This window comes from Cynocephalus volans, chromosome 5 (genome assembly GCF_027409185.1).
Source record: "Cynocephalus volans isolate mCynVol1 chromosome 5, mCynVol1.pri, whole genome shotgun sequence".
Taxonomy (NCBI): domain Eukaryota; kingdom Metazoa; phylum Chordata; class Mammalia; order Dermoptera; family Cynocephalidae; genus Cynocephalus; species Cynocephalus volans.
In genome coordinates this window covers 110,579,610-110,599,548 of record NC_084464.1, presented here as the reverse complement: position 1 = coordinate 110,599,548, position 19,939 = coordinate 110,579,610, and the positions used below count along the sequence as shown (strand labels likewise).

Genomic DNA, 19,939 nt, shown 5'->3' with positions numbered 1-19,939 from the left:
TATAGATTTATACCAAAGGAGCAGCTTATAGTGTGGGATGATGATGATGATGATGATGATGACGTGTGTGTGTGTGCATTCAAGGCTTTACTAGAAACCAGAGTTTTCTGAAAGGCATTGAAGAGTCTCAGGCTGTTAGCAATGGATCAAGTAAGAAACCTCTTAGCGTTCATCTCCTTGAAGTTCTTTCTGGCATTGTGTCCATGTTCATTTACTGTCTGGTGTGATTTGCCGAACCATGAGTTTGGACCCCATTGCCTTTGGTCTCAGCACTATGGTAACGGGACAGCAATCGACCTTAATCACTCATCTCCACTTTATTTGGTTTTGCTGTTTTTATTCATCCTCCCTCTACCTGCGTTCTTTCAGTAAAGCTCTTCTATATTTGAGATGTTATCCATCCTGAAGTCCTGGTGAGGATCTCATTTTCATCCACCAATTCCTTTGACAAGGTTGCCTGGCCTATGGTATTAAGAAGAAGAAGAAGGAGAAGAAAAGGAGGAAGAAAAAAGAACAAAAGAAAGAAAACGAAAAAAAAGAAGATAGAGGAAAAGCAAATCACATGGCATAAGCTACTTTTCACTTATTAACTCAGCTCTGAAGGCCACTTAATGATGTATTACAATAGAAGGAAAACTTTTGATAATATTTTTGATTTAAAACCTAACCATTATTTTTAAAATAAATGCTCCAACATAACATAGTTCTGAATTTATACGCAGAGCTATATTTGGTTACCCAATCTTATATGCTAAAAAGGAAAAGAAAGCAGTACGTGTGTTTGGGCTTTTGATAACTCGGCCCAATCTTGCAGTTAGAGGCAGAGTGGCACAGCCTGTGGCAACCCCAATTTGCCCCCTCCCAGGGTATGGCAGCAGCGAGTTTTCTGCTCAGGAGGTCCTGTTGCACCCCTTTCCTTCCTGGCCACCCTTCCCTGGTTGAGGCAGCAGGTCATAGCTACTGGAACTGTTTTGCGTCAATTGGCATTTATTTCCTGAAAGCTACACATTCCCAAGTTTATGCTTCCTGAAGGGTTTGTTAGTTGAGGCTTGTTCTCCTTGGGTAGAAGTTCGTTTGATACTGTCCCATCCTGAAAAGTGGATACCTTGAGAGCTTAGATATCACTGGATTTGTACATATCTGAAAGCAGTCTTGTAATTGGTACATTGCCGATGGTTTTTTTGAAAAACACTTCTTCTATGGTTGATGGACTAATAGAACGTAAAGCTGGCAAAAGCAACAGGAGTTTTCCAAAGCGACAGGGTTGAGTGGGATATCTGGAATATGAGAAGCCATGAAAGCAAGGTCAGAATCCATTACTCATGGGAATTAATATCTTGCATTTGAACACAATCATCTCCAGTACAGTTTCCTGATTTGGACCTCTTTAATAACATACTCTCCCTGCAACAGAGTCCTAGACAGACACTACTGTCCCTGTTATACGGGTAGACTATTTGAGGCATGGTGAATGTAATGATGCTGCCAAAATGACATGGTGACTCTCTCTACATTAGCAAAGAGGTTGCATTTTGTTTGGAGAAGAAACAATTTTAAGAAACACAATACTAATTTTAAGCCAAATAATAAACTTAAGGTTGTCATTGTAAAAAAGACTGTGGTGTCGATTACAAAGCTATCAACAGAACCCACATTTTCTAATTCTCAAGGCTCCTTCACAAGACTATTTCCCTCAAATAAAATGGCTTCTTTTTCTAAGCAATTCTCTAAATTATTATTCAGGCATTATACTTAGTCACTCTCAGGAATAATTCCATCCTTATCACTCTGTAAATTAAAGACTAAGTTCTGTTGGGTGGCAGTGCCACCCAACTTTCATGTCAATGAAATTGGCATATAATTAAAGATGTGAGAAATTGCTTAACAATTTCCTCTCTTGATGTCCAACATACATCTGTGCTCAGATATGCAAGTTCAATTTTCTGCTGCCTATAGATGCCTGCAAGCCACCTCCTCTCTGCAGTCCTGATATTTCTTCAGCCAATAGCTTGGAATCAGGTATCACTCCACTCCACAAGGAGGGATCTGTCCACTGAAACAAAGTGCCTAAAAAACTAAGCTCTGGGGACACATGTCTGTGATTAAGCCAGGTCCAACCCAAGCCACAAAGTGCTAGAAATGGAGGGATATTAAAATTCCTTCAAAGGAGTTAGGTAGCTATGTTTAATTGTCTGATAACTTCACCCTGCAAATACAAGGACACTTCAAAAAGTTTGTGGAAAAATTGAATTAAAAGATAATGTGAATCCTTCCACAAACTTTTTGGAGACATCTTGTAGAGTCCAGGAAAGCAAATTTCACACTTGTCTCTTAGCTTCAGGCATACAAGAATTCATCTCTTCAACTGGATACCAGGCATATAATTAATTCTGGGCTTACTGGGACCTTCTTTGACTTTTTTTTTTTTTTTTTTTTTCTTTTGGCAGCTGGCCTGTACAGGGTTGGAACCATGGACCTCAGTCTTATCAGCACCATGCTTTAACCAACTGAGCTAACTGGCCAGTCCTCGTGTGGCTCTTTTACTGCCAGCTTCATGACCACCCATGGACAGGGGCCACCAGACCACATTTAGTAATGTGGCATAGAAGTGGTGAAACTTATCTACATTAAGACAAAAAAAAAAAAAAAGAAAGAAACAAAACCCCCCAAAATCCCACCACTTGCTCTCCTTGCTGAATCTGTCTCCTGTGTTTCCTGGAAAGTAATCCTGAGTCCCATCTCCCTTTCACCTTGACCACTTCCTCTCTCCAATAGTCTGTTCCCCTTCCCAGAGTAAAGCAGACAAGAGATAACCCTGCAGTGAGTTGGAGGCAGTGGCTGCCTGGACAATTACTGTCTTGTCTGCGGCATCCATCCAATGTGTTGAGCATTTCCCGTGGTGAGAAGCCATTGTGGGAAATAATTACTTTCAGAAAGGATAGATTTTGGAGAATCCATAAACAATTAACTCTTGATTTTCTGGGAATAGATTACCCACTTACCTTACTCGCGCACTTCTTCTATTCTCTAGTTGGGAAAGGGCTGGTTAGTCAGTCAACAAGAATTAACTGTCTATTATATGTGGAATACTGTACTACCCAGAAATAATAACAGTGTGTGTGTGGTGTGTGTGTGTGTGTGTGTGAGAGAGAGAGAGAGAGAGAGAGACAGAGACAGAGACAGAGACAGAGACAGAGACAGAGACAGGGAGAAAGAGAGAGTCTGACTGCTCAAAATTACTTTTTAGAATATCTATGCCCTAACTTCATCCATTAGCATGAATAACTGAAAGTTTCTTTTCAGGTTTAAGTGTTTTGGATCTATCACAGATTCATGCATTTGATCTTCATTTAAAACATAGGTTTGTGTGAAATGCCAATTTTTAGTCTTCTCCTTATGTCCTAGATAATTAGAGAAATAGCTTACAGAGTTATAACAAACAATTAGCTCAATTTGCATATTACCTTTCATTTCAATTTCAGATTTTATTTTTCTCAACAGGAAAGTGTTAGAGGAAAAAGTGTTCACTGATTTGAAGTAGCTAAGAAATAAGGCAGAGTCATTTTTGTCACATGCGTGACTCTAGATATTAACATTAAATTACAGCTGTAGCTGATATTATGAAATAAGAATTCCATACCAAAGCAGATATGTTCCTTCCATCAGTAGTTTCCTGGCTTGGGGGTGGGGAAGATGTCATGCACTTGCCATTTCTCTAAACAGATTGTTTTCCTCTTTGGTTTCACTGTCAGCAGCTCCCGGCATGCCAGGCTGTCTCAGACTCCCTGGCACCTCCCAGAGAACTTCTACCAGCTCCTCCCCTGATTCTCACTGCACCCCTTCTCCCTGCTGAAATCCTTCTACCATTCAAGGACCAACTCACGTCAACCTTCCAGGTTTTCCCTCACCCCCTCCATGTGCAGCTCGTCTCTCCCACTCCCCACTTTGCTTTTCTCTCTGGTCTGAATAGGAGTGACGCTTCTACCCACTTCACCAATGACATGGACAGTATCTTGTCCTTTCTAGTATCCCACAGTGCCCACCTAGAGCACATGACGAGTACTCAGCAAAGGCTCGACTGAACCAATAACTGGAATCCCTTCTTTTCAGTTATGTGTCTTTAATACTGTAATGGCTCTAAATGTCAAGGGTCAATTTTGATATACAACTTAGTTTTTCTCTTCTTTGTTGTTTTATTTTTTTAGTTTTTCTATAAGTTGGTTTTTAGTGGGAGGAAAGTGCCCAAATTATGTACTGCCCCATTTTATAATTTTCAATAAGTATTAGTGTCTACTATATGAGGGTACTTAAAAAAGTTAATGGAAAAATTCATATTATCTTTTAATTCTATTTTTCCACAAACTTTTGAAGTACTGTCATATATATTCTGCTATTCAATGTGGAATTTAAATTTCAAGTCATGGCACTTTAATTTGGCAAAACATATACACCTGCACTATCACTCAACATGGTTCAATGATATTACATGGACGGGGAACGGTTTTATTCATTCAGTATTCAAAAGAAAATTTATGAAGGGAATCAGGAGATCCTAGCAGAAGTGGTGTCACCCCAAATGGATAGTTACTTGTAATTTCTCTGACCCTTAGGTGAGGGAGGAATTAATAGCCTCTATCCATTTGATGTAGTTATTCTCACCACAGTATCCATGGCTGATACTGAGATGATGGAGACCGACTTTCACGGGTCCCTTTCGAGATCAATCTAGAGAATAAACAAGAGTAGCAACTCTATTCTAACCTCAGAGCTACCATAGTCCTTGCTTAGGAGGCTTAGAGAGGTTCCATTGTTCTTTAAAAGCCTGGCTTTACTCCGCCTGAAAATGCCTTTTTTCAAGGATGATGTGACCGCTCTCCAGTAAATCAACCACAACTTGTTGGACTTCATTTTTTACTTTTCCCATATCCATTCACACAAAGGTGTTCAACTGTTTTGATGGCTCAACTTGTTCAACCAGGATGGCTGTAATGTGTCTGACAATGCTTTCACTTTGATCATCTAATTTGATAACCCTGGGAGATAGGTGAGGACATAGATTCTACCTAAATTAACTGGCCGGCAACAGGATAATTAGTCACACTGCTTGACTTACTACTGCCTGCTTACACATTCACAATGCAAGCAATTTTCTTAAGTACATGTTCAAGGCAAACAAGGGTTACCTGGTATGGATGTAGCTGTTGAGAGTTAGCTGAGCCTCATCTTGAAGAGCTGCGATGGCGGCCGCATTCCGGAAACTTCTCAGTTCAGAACCGCTGTGTGTAGGAACTAGAAATGAAGACCAGGAAGCTGTGATAGGCAACACAGGAAATGCTGTGGGAACACACCTCTCTGGAAGTGCATGCCTAGCAGGAGAACATGCAGGTCCCACAGCAATCAAAAACAGAGCCAGACTAAGTGTATCAGCTCCCTTGAAAACCATCGCCCCTTTTGCAAAGGTCAGCCTGGACTTTGAGGTGGGTGGTTGAATTAATGATGTGACAAAACCTGGGAAGGAGAAAAGACAGGGGTCCATGTCTGCTTACCAGCTTTGAAAGTGACAATGCATTTTAGACAGGCAAATTCAGTAGCATCTAACCGGAGTTGTCTAAACCGAGCCACCACCTCTTGTAAAGCCTGTATTTCAGATATGATCTTATTCAGCTTCTGGGAGTCTGTGTTGTCACTATTCATGCCTAGAATAAAAATATGGGATAAATACTCTAATATGAAGGCATTTTCATGATTTAATATTGATTTTTGACAAAATCCTGCATATCAATATCTATTCAATTGTCACTCTAAGATATCTGATTCCATGTAAACTGGCTATATTGTATGAAAGTTAATATAAAATCTTCTCTTGGATGATAACAAACACAGTAATTTGCATTTAAATAACAATGCAAGCAGTCATGAATACAACAAAACAACATTATTTGCATTTAAATATAGATTTATAAATGACAGGTATACTCTATTGTTCAGCAGGAATTTGTTATTCTTTACATGTTGTTCTTTTTTCAGTAATGTATTTTTATGGTAATTTCTACAACAAAGTCATTAAATTGTGCAATTCTTACCAGATACAGCCAGTAGAGTGTTAGCATCAACCGGAATGGCCCATTGTGCTATTCCTAGAACAAACAGTTCTCTCCAAGCATCTTCCAAAAGCATCAGCTGTCATACAATAGATGTATAATATAATATAGTGTGTAATTTATAAATTTATAAACAATTTCAATATGTAAATTTCCATTATTTTAAAAAGTGTTTTAAATGCCAGTCTTGGTAATTTTTTTCCTGAATATTCTAGCTTTCCCTATTTTCCCATATTTTCCTTTTTGAAAAGGTGCCTATAGATATGCACATGCATTTGGGAGTCAGTCATTCCAATTTCCCAAAGTTTGCTTCCCACAGGAAAGGATTTACCCCTCTTGTCCTTGCATCCACCCATTCCTAGCCACCTAGAAACTTCTCCAGAGACCCAGGCTCTATGAAATGCCACCAGCAGCTCAGCAGGCAGATTCCCTTCATATAGAATACTGACATTATCAGGGCTAAGGATTCCTGACTCAGCTTGCAGAACGGGGCCCCCATCTTCCTGGAGGGTTGAGGGGGCTGGGCAGGGAGAGAGATGACTAATTCCCAAGAGGCATGCGGGGGAAATCAGGGTGTAATTATGTTAATCGGGTTTTGCTGAGTTTACCTCATCTCACTGCCTGATTTATCTGAGACTCATAAGTGGACAGCATCAAGGTGCTTGTTATTTTCATTCTAATAAAAAGTGCTTCTGAGTATTTAAAATGAAAATCTGTCTCCTTTTCCAAATTAATATATCAGATTCCACTTCACTGCAGTTTACTTATTGTGAAAGGGTTTCCACCAAAGGGCTAAGTGGCAGACAGTAAGTAAATTTTGTTTGGCTTAAAGAGTCTACAAATACTTGTTTTGAGGAAAAAAATAACCAAATCACACACACGCACGCACACACATACACACACGGCAAATGATTACAGCCAACCAGTAAACCCAATCAAAGGTAGAACCTAACCACCTTGAAAAATCTCTATTTTTGAAAATTGTCACAAAAACAGACAATTCTGGATGATTTATGTGAAAGGAGTTTTTTGGGGGGAGCTAAGAGCTGATTCACGAAGGTTTGCAACCCAAATAACAATAGACCAAAAGGTTTAATTTTCTAAATGCTTTATTTTTAGCATTATTGCATTAAGTACAGGAAATAATAATTTTAAAATATAAGGTAAACAAGATCTAATTCTGGCTGTATTTGAAAGTCCAGGACATAAAAAAAGAACATCTCATGCTAGATGATTAAATGTTTTTAGTACATTGCCCAGCCTTTCTGTAGGAAACATACTTCATATTAAGGGGCACTATTATGCTTTAATTAGGTATGAAATGAATTGAAGAAATAAATCCTTTGATTTTAGAACTACTTATTAGCCTTTTGGGAAATTTGTTATTAATTTCTGTGAATGCACTGGTAACAGCCAATGGCTGTGAGCACTTCATTTTCCTTCTTTCTCTAAGGTTAGAGAAATGCTAGCAGGGACCATTTCTGATGTTCCTAACAACAAAATTTTTAGCTGCACATACTTTTCCACCTTCTGAATGTACTTACAATATAAAATTATGCAAAATGCCTATTTGTTTACAAAATGTCTAAAAGCACTTAAAGAATCAAGGGAGATCGTAGCCTGCAGGAGGTGTGCAATGCAGCCTTTAACCCTACATGCTGATAAATCAATGCCCAAAACTGTAGCATCACAGTAGAGAATATAAAGCTGAATATTGGGACTAGTTCCAAAAATCTCATAGGGGAATACTGTTACCACCTTCTATTTCTCTCAGTTCTAATATTCTTAAGAAAACATCGTTTTATCAATAGTTTAAAAAAATCATTAAGATTTTAAAATTTGAGATTAAATTTGATGATTCAATTAAACTTAAAAAATAAAGATAATGTTCTTGTATGTGTGTTTTTCATAGACCAGCTCCAGCTTTCCTGAAATAACATAATTGCATTTCTTACTAAGGATTCCGTAGGTAGATATTTTGAACCCATAGAAGGAAGCTGGTGAAAATAGTTTCTTCACTGCTGTTAAGAACCTCAAGGGCTTGTTGATCATACCTGATCTTGCAAAGTCAGTGTGGAGAATGCTGGCACGCTCTTTGCCCACTTGATGCTCATAAAGAGAAGCCTGGCAGCTGATTCACACACCGACTCTGTGGCCACTTCATAGAGATACATTGGAGTCCCGTTCACTTCATGGGGGTACTGGGAGGGGAAGAAAGACAGATACCTGGAAGTGAGCAAACCACAGCTTTGCAAGAAGAGCCAAACTTTTGATTTTTTAATTAAAACAGGGATGGGGATAAAAAGGAATTTGGATGTTCTGCTTACACGCAGTTGCCATAGGTGGGTAAAAACCAAACATCTATATCTATAGAGTTTAAGAAACGATACTTTTCATGGAGGCCCATTCCCACTCTTTGGAGATCTCTCCCTTCCAGAGGGATGTCTGGCTTTTCTATCCCCTGAGGCAAATTTTCCTTGGGCTGAGCCAAGTGCTAGGACTGGCTCCCAGTTTAGACAAGAACTGCTTGCATTTGTGTAAATAAAAATAGATGTGAAAAAAGTATAAATTAATAGGCATCCCAAACACAAATATGCATATGAGTATTTTTAGAAAGGATTAGTATATTATGGAAATATTTCAATTAGACATCTTAATCATTCACAGAGCATTCCCATTCATAACTGACAACATATTCATAACACTACTTTCCCGAGCTTATTATACACATCAAGGGTAAGAAAGCAATATTAAATATTGCGCGCGTGTGTGTACCCAGGTGTTTGGCTTCCCTTCAGTGTGGGGCTGCAGCTGGCCCTCCTCTGGGAGAGATCCTAAGGCCCTTTGCAGCCTGGAGTAGGGGCCTTGGGTAGGGATCAGCTGGCGGCCTGGAGGGTAGTCCCTAGGTGGCAGCCTTTCCAGGTGGTTCAGGCTGTGGCCCTGTTTGTAGGGGTTCAATCCTGGTGTAAATCCACGTGGCTCAGAAGTCAGTAAGGGGAGCATGGAAAATGCAGTCAGATTCCTCAAACTGTCCTAACAGTGTGAGCACCATATTTCTCTATTGTGTTAGGGACCCCATGCTTTGCCCAAGATAATAGTTCCCTGAGATTTGAAACTCAGGGGCCCTTCCTCCAGCTGTAGCCTCCTCCTTTCTTCTAAAAACAAATGTCTCTTCTGGCCACCAGGAACGCCTAAGGCCACCCTCTGGGTTTAGACAGACTCCACTACCACCAATCTGGGGGATAGGCTGGGGTGACCACATTTGTAGCCGCTCAGAGGGTGACTCTACACTACAGTTTGAGCACCCTTGACTCAACAGGGGAGAGTGGGAGGCCTAGAGCTCCCTGCAGGGACCGTCCAAGCACCCAGGAGGTCTCTCCGTCTTTTGCCTAACCCTATCACAGCTCAGAACTGGGTGCGTCCCTCTCCTCCCTCCGTTCGGCTCGAGTCCCTTTGGGCCCAGTAAGGCCCCTGACCTTGGGCGTGGGCTGAGCCAGGCTCACGAGGGTCTGCCGCTCGGGGGTGGCGGACACCGCCGCCAGCTCCAGGCCGTGCGGCTCCAGCTGTGTGACCGCGGTGAAGAAGGCCGGCGCGGGCAGCGCGGCGGGGGGGAAGTGCGCGGCCGCCCCGTTCTCCTCCTTGTGTCCTCGGAAGTAAAGGGCCACCTGCTTGCGGATGGTGGACGTCCTAGGCCCCCGCTCGTGCTGCACGGCTGCAGAGACAGACAGATGGACTCACGCTCGGGATCACAGACGCCGCGACACTTGGCTGCTGCCGCGATCCCTGGCCTCATGCCACACCTGGCAGGCAAGGTCACCCAAGAATTGAAGAGATGGGGGAGAGGGAACGTGAGGGCGGAAGGCGCTCTGAGATCGTCCAACCCCTCGCTGTGCGGTTTAGGAAGCCGAGGCCGAGAAGAGGAGCCCGTGCCCTAAGTGCCGCGAAAACGGCCGAGTCTCAGGCAAGACTAGCTATTTTCTGTCCGCTCAGGGCTCCTCCCCAACCGGGGGTAGGGGCGGTTGTCGCAGGGAAACCGGGGACCCTCGCGGCCGGCGTAGCTAGGTATCCTCGCCCCCATCACTGCAGGGCACAGCGTCTCTGCACAGACGTTTCCAACCCCACCCTAGAAAGAATCCCCCACCCCCAGTCCGCGCCGCCACCCAAGTGGCTTTTGGACTCCGAGGGCCCGAGGAGACAAGAACCCGGGCCCCGGGGACGCTGCGGGATGAGAAGAGGGAGAGCCCGTCTCCGAGTGTGCTGGAGGAAGGCAGGGGAGATGTGACAATTACCACAAACAGATTAAACAAACAAATTAATTCAGGGCAATCTTCCGCCCGCCGAGCCTGACAACTTGTCAATACACAAGTCCAACAGGTTGGACGCTCCCTCCTGCTTCCTGCGCCGCGGAGGAAGCAGCTCTCCCCTGCAGGCACCGTGCCTCGTGGAGCTGCCACCGGCCCGGGCCGTGGCCACAGCTAAGCCGACTCCAGACCCCACTCCGCACTCCCGCCCTCTACCCCCGGACCCGGCCCGGGCCTGGGGCGCCCTCGCCAGGCCACCATTGGGGACGCGGCTTGGACTGAGCTCCACGGCCGGGAAGCGTCCTAACGTCCTAGTTCTTCCTGGGCGCGTCTAAGAGCCTTCTGGGAACTGGGTGTCACCCACAGACGTCACCCTGCCTCTCCAGCTCCTTTTCTCTCTTTTCTGTAGAACCGACAGCAAGCTCTGGAAAAGCCTAGAGCGGCCCAATGGCCTACTGATTTGGGCATCTTAGTGAATTTGCGAACAAGGGCTCGAAATTCCGCGTCTTTGTGTCTCTGCCCTCCCCCCTCCAACACACCACGATCTCCCAGCCCCCAACGATTTCCTCTCGGGACACTATTTAGATTGCAAGATCCTGGGGGAGGCGAGCAGGCTTAGGGGTGACCACGAAGGGCTGCAAAGAGAGGCGGGAAGAGGGGACTCGAGGCAGGGGCGTTCCTAGCGCAGTGGGGTCCCCCCTCCCCGAGCGCTTCCTTCACGGGGGTGGTTGTGGGAGCAAGTTTCCATGTGGGCATGGGCTTTGCCCTAGGGAGTTCAGTGAGGTCAGCAGGGGCTCATGCTGAGAGACGGGAAGGATACGACTGAAAGCCCGAGGCCAATTCCCAGCATCTGGAAAGACGCGCTTGGAGATGATTTATATGCATAGGAGCGCCATGTATTTTCTGTACATATAATTTACTTACTACTCAATCGACATCAGAAGAATAAAGGCATGTACTGATTACCATCTTTGTTCATGTTGACTTCCAAACACTTCTTCAGCCGACACGCCCTGCACTGGTTTCTGTGAGTCTTGTCCACCGGGCAGCCTCCCTGGAACAGAGCGCAGGCGATCAGCGGCCCCGGGGCCATCAGGCGGGAACCGAAAGACGGAGCCCGGGCAGAGGCAATGGCGTGCAGGCGCGACCCAGCCTGGCCGCTGACCCCCGAGCGGCGAGACTGGCCCTCAAAGCGCTAGGGCTGTGGGCACGAGCAGGGCCAGGTAGAGAAGGGGCTGGGACTCCTCAGGCTACTTCAAGAGGACCAGACTCCGACCCTATAAAAGCGGACAAGGGGGAAAAGTCCTTCTCCAAGCCGGTGAAGGGTCAGGAGCGGCTCATTTGCAAGACCCGGCAGTGCTGGGAAGAGAAACTCGCCAGGGGAATGTCAGCCAGTGGCGGAGTGGTGGAGCAGGGACGAGACTTTTCAGGACCGAAGACAGCGACCTGGCCCAGAGAAGGACGCCTCTGAGCTCGGTTTGCTTGTCGAGATCCATGCCACGCCCCCTCCCGCCAACTAGTTCCTCTTTCAGGTCTTCAGTCAACCTCTTTCTGGGTGAACCTACTTATCTGTCAGATAAATATCTCCCATTTATTCTTCACTCTCCCTGTTACCTCACTTTTGCTTTCCTACCTGAAGCCATCCTTATAATCAGCATGTTGAGAGTTGTCTTAAAGACTAGCCTCAGCCCAGATTCATGGAAACACAGCCATTCCCAGCAGTGAGGCAGAAGCCAGAGCGATTAGTAGAGCAAGATCTACAGAAAGTGAGAATGGGAAGGGAACAGCCGAGGCCTGGGCAAAATCTAGAAATGCCCACTATGTAAATATGATCAAGAAGATAATGTGGTGCACTGTTTGACAAAATGATAATATGAACTGAGAAGATTAGCAGAATAACTGAAAAAAAAGGTATTTGCTTCTTTAGAAATATTTATCTGAAATGCATAAGAAAAACGTTTTACCTATTGCAATTTGCTGAAAAAATATTGGCCATTAAAAGAGGAAATCTACAGATAAAGTTTTTAAAAAAATTTATTCAGTGTTAGGTGTCATACTGAGGGAACATATACATAGATACATAAAGAGTCATACGCATATGATTTTTATACACAGAAAATGTCGAAGAAGTTTGGTACTCTCCTGTATTTATACAAGTTAGTACTGTTACATTTGTAGTGGGAAGAAAGAGGATAAAATAAATGTATTTTTATTTTGCTTCATAGTCTCAGAAATTCATACACTCTGAAGTTGGAGTAAGTGCATTTCCCCCTGAAATATCCCTTAGGGGAAAACTACACACTAGAATGCACAGTTTTATAAGATCACACCTCCCCCCCCCAATTTAAAATATGTTGATTTATTTAAAATAAAGGTGGGGTAGAGATTCACAATTTCTAAATATCCTCATTACTGTTAATAATAAATTAGAACATTATTTAGTAAATATTAGAATAAAAAAGAGAAAGGAAATAATTTTTGGTTTCTAAGTGATTTTTTCAGGGCATCTTCACTGGCCAATGTCATAGCTCAATATAAAGAGGTTTACAAAGCTTGTTGTTAAATGTAATCATATGTCTGTCCTTGAATAGTATCCTCCCAGTATTCTGATAAGCATGCAAATGCAAAATGGAAGACTTCATTAGTTCTTAAGTGTGTCTTCAAATCAGATCAAATGTATATAAATATCTGGTGCCTGAGAGAAGGATGAGGCGCCTCAGCTCAGCACATTTATTCTCTTTGCAAGGAAAGGAACCCCAGGCCTAATGAGTCTATTATCACTCCTTTACAAGTACTTGGACTGATATCAATATGTTTGAATTGACAGCCATCTCCTTTTAAAATATTAAGCAAAACATCTGAGATTTTGATCCCCCAATTCTGTGCATTGTGTAAAAAAGTAAAATATAATCTAAGTAGAAGCCTGATCAGGTCTGACAACCAACAGTAATTCCACAATCCTGTGGCACTATTGGGACACACTCCTGTGGTTTGTATAATGTGATGCGTCCATATGGCGCAGCTAGAAACTGATACAGATATGAGCACCTAATCAAACAGGTAACAGGTCTGGAGAGTTCTAAATAACTTATCCAAATGCAAATGTCTTTTTGTTTTTGCTGTTAATCCAAATCTATCAGAAGTTGGTATGACCACACATGGCTTCAGAAAAAGATATCAGAATAATTCACTCGCACCAATGCGTGTGTGTGTGTACCATATACGTATTAATTGTTGGAAGTCTTTTACCATTTGGATACCAAAAGATGACTGCTGACTAATGTATTCTCAGGGATCTTCCCAGGAGTGAAGGTGGAGGCCTCTGTGCTGAGGGTCTCTGCTCCTGGCTAAGGAGAGAGCAAAGTGTGGGACCAGAAAGGTTGATTTCCTAGGTTGAAATAAGCCTATTACTGAGCTGCAAACTGAGTCAGGGATTCTGCTCACTCTTTCTGAAAGCTTTGGTTTACACTCAGCCTATGCCCTGACTCCCCTGTCTCTTTGAGACAGTTCTGCCTGCTCAAGACCAAAACACAAGCAACCAGGCACATCTTCTAAGCAGAGGAGGAAAGAGATATGGGAACCTTGGAGAGGGTCCCAGTTGCACCTTCCCTTCCTGTTTTCTTTTCTTCCTCACCCTGCCCTTTTCTGATTAGGCCTAGCTAAAGTCACCTGGGCGCTGAAGCCCCACTGCCCACTTCCAGAGCAGCCTTGCACCACCTCTCTCTTCCAAGTGATCAATGCTCACTTTGGGTCTCAACTGAAGGTGGTGGTGACCTTGACTCCAATGCCGGTGTGCATTTTACTTCTGCCATCCCAGGCTGTGGTCAGAGAAGTGAGGTTGGGTGCTGCTAGGAATGAGGATGGGGTGGCAGCCACCATAACATAGACCTTTCTCCTGCTTGCTACTTATAGTTTACATTCTAAAGTTCCTTAGGTCTCCTGGGCTGGCTTCATAGCCACTGGGTGTGAGCCTTAACCAGTGTCAAAGTCTGTCAGAGTATTAGAAAAAAAAAAAAGTGTAGAGAGGTTTTGGGACAGACTTCCTCCTGCGAATATTTCCTCCCTTACCTCTTCCCGCCTTTCCAGAGTCCAAGGGCCTTTCGGAGAGTTGAGGCAGGAAGGAGGGGAGGGGTGAGGTCAGAGCCTGGTCTCTCAACAGCCTGGAAACTCAGAGGAGGCCTTGGCCCAAACAAAGGAGAGGCGAGGCAGCAGAGGGGAGCCGGGCAGTGAAGCCCCGCCTAAGGTACCTGGTTTCCAGATTTGCAGACATACGTCCTATTCCGTCGGATACTCCGTTTGAAAAACCCCGAGCAGCCGTCGCAGGCGTAGACACCGTAGTGTTTCCCCGAGCTGCGGTCGCCACACACTTTGCAGGGGATATCTAAAATGCGGCCTGAAATCGCAGGAAAGACAGGGAAGGGGGGAAGGGGCGAGAGGGAAAGGAGGGCGGAGAAGAGGGAGGAAAGGGGAGAGGGAGAGAGAGATGCTAAGCAATCTGACCTCTGAAGGGATTAGCACCGAAGCTGCGGTAAAAGCAAATAATGAAGTGATTTTATAGCCAAACTTTTTTTCCTTGAGCAAGTGTCAGTTTCCTACAATGAGCATTATTCATGCACCGCTACATGTATTTGGGTCTCCTCTAATCGCCGAGACCCATTTTGGAATAAAAGATTACAGCAGGCCCGGGCGGCAGCACAGCCCGCCGCTGCTTTCTGCTCTGCGGAAAGTTTGGCCGCCTCCCTCCTCCGCTCTTGCATTTAACAGAGAAAGTTGTTAGCGAGCGCGCGAGGAGACAAACTTGAAATGCAAAAGGGAAGAGAAGAAAAACAAACACGGCTGCAACCAGGCATGGCAGCTGGAAGGCAATCGAGTTTTCTCTGAGCTCCGCTGGGCGGTTGTTATTATTAGGATTATTATTGTAATGCTAATACTCGGATTATTAATGATAATAAGGGTAGTGGTAATTGCCCAACTTTCACTTTACCTATCAAAAAAAAAAATGCTTGATGGATCGCTTTTGAGAGATTATTTCTTTGAGGAAAAATTATTTCCTCCACAAAATAGGCGAGTAAGAGGAGAGGGACGCAAGTTATGGATTTCCCGACAGGTTAGCTTGGGACAGCCACCCCCGGCCCTCCCACGCCCCAAGTCCTTTCTTCCTGCAATACCCTCCCACACTTGGTTCACGGAGGGTCTCTTCCTCCCGGGTTTTCGGCCGCCGTCCGAGGCCGATTTGTTTTAATGGATCTGACTGAGTTCCCCACCCCCACTGAACCCCGGCTCAAAAGAACTTTCCCCGGAATTTCCTCAAGCCTGGGGTGGCCACGGACCCTGGAGGAGTGTTAGGGAGAGGGCAAGAAGCGAAAATTTAAAACGGGGGGGGGGGATTATTTTTTTCTAAGGTTCAAGATTCTAGCAAGTGCCTGAAGCTGTTTATAGGTACTTAGAAATCTTTTCTCCCGCAAGAAAAAAAAGAAAAAGAAAAAGAAAAAGAAAAGGAGCATTAAAGTGTTAACACTTTAGTAATAATTATAAAAATATAGTTAATAACAATTAACTTGTTAACTTTTGGTTTTCCCGTCGCTAGCCGTCCGCAGGCCTCCAGTCCGGGACAGGCGGCCTCGGGCCTCGTTAAAATTCGACAGCCGCTCCCGGGAGCGCTTAGGTTGGGGACCACGGCCGTGCTGGGGTGGGGAGAGGCAGGAGTGAGAGCAACTCGGCGAGAGGAGCGAGGGACGTGAGGGCGCGGCTGGGGGAGGGCCTCGGCGGCCTCAGAGGTGGAATCTTGCTCCGGATTCCGAGCCGTCGGGGCGGGCTCTCACCCCGATCCCGGGCTGGCCGCAGGTGGGGGTGGGGAGGGACAACGCGGGGGACCCGCCTTCGGAAGGGGGTTCGGTAACGACCAGGCTCGGCCGGGGTAATTACAACCCCGCCGCAGCACCTGCCTATAGAGCCACCAGTGACCCGTCAAAAAGAGTAGCATGGGAATTCGGACTGCGACAAAGGCCTGCTGGAGAGGCGCGCGGCGCGGCGGCCACCGGCTCGGCGCCCCCTCTCCCGCAGGGCGGGAGGGGAGGTTGTGCTGGGGGAGGGAGGGGCTGAGGAGAGCCAGGCGAGGCCACAACGGGTCTAGTCCTCCACCCCCTCGGGCCTGTCACTGCGCCCAAGGGAACTCACGGTCGCCCAGGAGCCGGGGTCGCGAGCTCTGCTGCCCCACACTCACTCTGGAAGCAGCTAGCTTGGTTTCCATATTTTGCAACCATCCTCCTCTGTATAACACGCGCCCTCTGGCCGCGCTGGGGTCCATGTTTGGGGCCCGCAATACTGTCGCCCCAGCTTTCCTCTTCTCCGTGGCACTATGCATGATGCCAGGATGAGCGCGTGGGAGGCCCATGGCACACATTTCTGGAGAACTCGATGGGGTGGAGGGAAAACCAGCACGGGGCGGGTGACGCTCCTCACGCTCCCAGGGCCCGGGCTCCTGGATGGTCGCTCCCCTAGGCCGCCACCGCTGCGGGTTGGCCCTGCCTCTGGGCACACCTCCGAGCCACGGCTCCTGGGACAGATTACTGACAGACAACCGGGCTGGGGCGGGGAACGGGAGGGAGCGACGCGAAGATTCCGGGACATAGCGGGTCTGCGCCTCAGACTCCGCCACCCAGCCACGTTAAGGTGACTTGGGGTCACGAGACAAGCTGGTTGACCCCGTTGCAAAGCTCCTCTCATTTAGTAAGCCGAGCGAGCTCCTACGTGAGGCGAGCCGGAGTTTCCTGAGGCTGGAAAACCGTCTTAACTTCCCTCGCCAGGGGGTCCCCTCGGGGCTTTTTGTGTGTCATAATTGCCTAAAGATATATGGCAGCTTCGATTACTGTAATTACCATCAGAGGCTGTTGAAAGAAGTTAGTCTGGGCTGCAGGGGTGACTGGCCAGGGTCTTGTTACCACCCAGGCGGGGCTCCGGGTGACATCGCCCTGCTCTCCAGCCGGGCGAAGTAGAGCAAGGCGGGGGCTGCAGACCTTGCTGCCCGACCCGGTCCTGACCCGGCCCGCTACGCGCCGACCTCCTCGCCGCCCGGGCCCCTAGGGCCTCAGGATTCGGGTCGGCTGCCGCCACCAGCCTGGAGAGGTCCTGGATGCAGTGGCGCCGCGGGCGGGGCCGCTGTCCTGCGGGCCCGAGAAGCCTCAGCAGCTGGCGTTCCGACCTGCGCCGGGGCTCGAGGCTTCCAAGGCCGAACTCAGGCTCTTGAGAAGTTGGAAAGCTCCAAAGTTTCCCAGTTTGCCCACCATGGCTGCTGCCCCCAAAGTTCGGAGGGTCCGCCTGCGTCCTAGTCCACAGCGCTCGGGCGCGGCCCCCGAAGAGCCGAGCTTCGCGTCCGCCCCTTCCCTCGACTCCCAGGCCTCGCCTTTCGAGTACTGAGGCGGCTCTGCACCCCTAAGTGGGTGCAAGAGCTCGGGGCTCCTTACTTGCGGGGTGGAGGTGAGGGCCTGTCCCTGGGCGAGCGAGCCAGGAGGCCTGCCGGGCTTCGGTTTTTGTAATGGAGGCTCAGAATGCAACAGGAAAAGCCTCCTGCGACTCCTCGGAAGGGGACTCACACCCAGGAACACGGGCAACCAAAGCGAGCTCACCTAACTCCCCAGAAATCGGAACAGCGAGGACCAGGTTAGGCCCGAGGCTGGCTGGAACCGCCGCCCCTGCGCAAAGGTCCGCTCTGCGTTCGGGCCGCGGTTAGGGCGCCTTCTCTCCTTCCTCTGCTCTAGCTCTAAACAATTCTTTTTCTTTTTGTTCACGTTCATTTTGCTCTAATTTTTAAAGCGGCAGCACCCAAACCAAAACAAACGGACAAAGTGAAAACACAATCTACTTCTTCGAGGGGGGAAGGGGCGGGAATTGCCTCCCACTTAAGTGGGACTTCATTATCAGTCCTCAGAAGTATCTCGACTCTCCCAACTTTCAAAGACTCGGGACAATGAGGGCGAGCGGTGGGGGAGGAGGCGGGAAGGAACGCACATAGCGCCAAAAATGCTATAGGCGAAAACAACCCGGGCGGCGGGAGAACTCCAGGATGTGGGCTCTGCGGCCGCGGCCGCCCGCAGCCTCGGACCCAGGAGCCCACAGCCCCAAGCCACGGGAAGGCGGGAACTGAAATGCCCGGGGGAAATCGGAGCACTGCGGACGCGCCTGCCCCCGCGGGCTCAGGCCTGCGCATTCTCGGGTTCCGCAGGCACCGTGCACGCAAATGCCTCGCAGCCACATGAAGCCCTGCATTCTGGTGTCTGGGGGTGGTCAGAGGTCAGCTGCGGCTCAGCGTTCGGTGGGACAGCCAGCAGCTAAGGAAGTTTGAGGAAGGAGAGAAACGCGCCGAGCGAGCAGGCCGCGCACTCATGCCTCTGCTGAACTCCTTGGGATTCGAAAAGTCCTTGGGATTAGGGATTTGGTCCTCTCTTTGCTAGAGTGGTTCACCATACTTTAAATTCCCCAGTTATGACCCACACGGATTTAGGATTAAGGAAAATGTGACTTTTAAATTGTTTCTGCTTCCCAGTTTGCAGGATTATTTGAAATAGCTAGAAACGGGGTGCAAAGCATTCCATTCAAAATCCGCTTTGCACAGAGTTCCTTTTGCACGCTGGAGCTCAGAGTTTTGAGCGAGTGTGTTATTGTGCTGCCTCCTGGAGCTGCGGCCCAGTTCCCGCCCCAGTCGCCCCCCCACCCAAGCCCCCCGCACCTGGCAGCTAAATGGAGGCAACTCGCGGGACGGGTGAACTGCGTGGGTCGCAGCCTTCCCATATTACCAGAGAGAAGGTGAATCAAGCAATCCAGAGGCAACGAAATTGCTCTCCTTTCACCACAAAACGCTCTAATTCACGTACAAGGAGCTGGGCCAAAGCGCACACGCCAGCTGGACTGCCTGTCCAGGGCTCGAAGCAGCAGCACTCCGGGCAGGACCTCCCGGGCCCCCCCACCCGCCCGCCCCAGGCTGCGCGCCTAGGCCCCGCGGCGGCCCGAGAGGTACCCACTTGTTGATCCGGCAGGCTTGCTCATGCTGGCTGTTCCGGGGCGGAGAGGTTGGTGGGCGCTGCCTGAGTCCCGGCCAGCAGCGCCCGCCTCGCCGCCGGGCGCCGCCGCTCTCCAGCCGCCCTCCAGCCTGCAAGGCTCTGGGGCCGGACAGGTGGGTGTCGGTCGCGCGCTGCGCTGCTCCCCAGGCACTCAGAATTCGTTCCACAGTGGAAATTTAAGCATCTTTAAGTTTCTTCCCGGCTCTTGCAAAACTGCAGCTGCTGGGAATGCTGCTTGATACGGACACACACATGGACAGACAGATGCAGAGATGGAAAGGCAGACTAAAGAATAAGAGAGGAGTACAGGAGGAGAGTGTTGAAGGACAGAGATGGAGACACGAAAATTGTCTTCCTACGGAGCAAAAAGGGCAAAATCCCTCTCTTTTCCCATTCCTGCCATTCAGTCTCGCTACATAAGCATAGAGTGTGGGCAGATCTCTACAGACCGCTGATCTTCTAAGGGAAGAAGGAAAACACA

The 19,939-nt window shown here is 47.6% G+C and overlaps 1 protein-coding gene across 1 annotated transcript; it reads right to left on the bottom strand.

Moving 5' to 3' along the window:
- Positions 1–1,114: 1,114 nt before the first annotated feature.
- NR2E1 (nuclear receptor subfamily 2 group E member 1) lies at positions 1,115–19,444 on the bottom strand. The gene is made up of 9 exons (XM_063098061.1): positions 19,420–19,444; positions 14,650–14,795; positions 11,369–11,456; positions 9,578–9,813; positions 8,156–8,302; positions 6,084–6,180; positions 5,547–5,696; positions 5,184–5,289; positions 1,115–1,277 (listed from the first exon to the last, which is right to left on the bottom strand). Exons 1-9 carry the CDS (start codon positions 19,442–19,444, stop codon positions 1,115–1,117), a joined length of 1,158 nt encoding a protein of 385 aa, XP_062954131.1.
- Between the last annotated feature and the right edge of the window lie 495 nt (positions 19,445–19,939).

What these genes read in the sequence shown, in the direction of transcription:
- NR2E1 (XM_063098061.1), bottom strand. Translation starts at nt 19,444, where the DNA reads ATGAGCAAGCCTGCCGGATCAACAA. An exon ending in CACTGACTTTGCAAGATCAG is followed by an intron (nt 6,181 to 8,155) that starts GTATGATCAACA and finishes ATTGTATGACAG; the next exon opens with CTGATGCTTTTGGAAGATGC. An exon ending in CATTGTCACTTTCAAAGCTG is followed by an intron (nt 5,290 to 5,546) that starts GTAAGCAGACAT and finishes CTTCATTTCTAG; the next exon opens with TTCCTACACACAGCGGTTCT.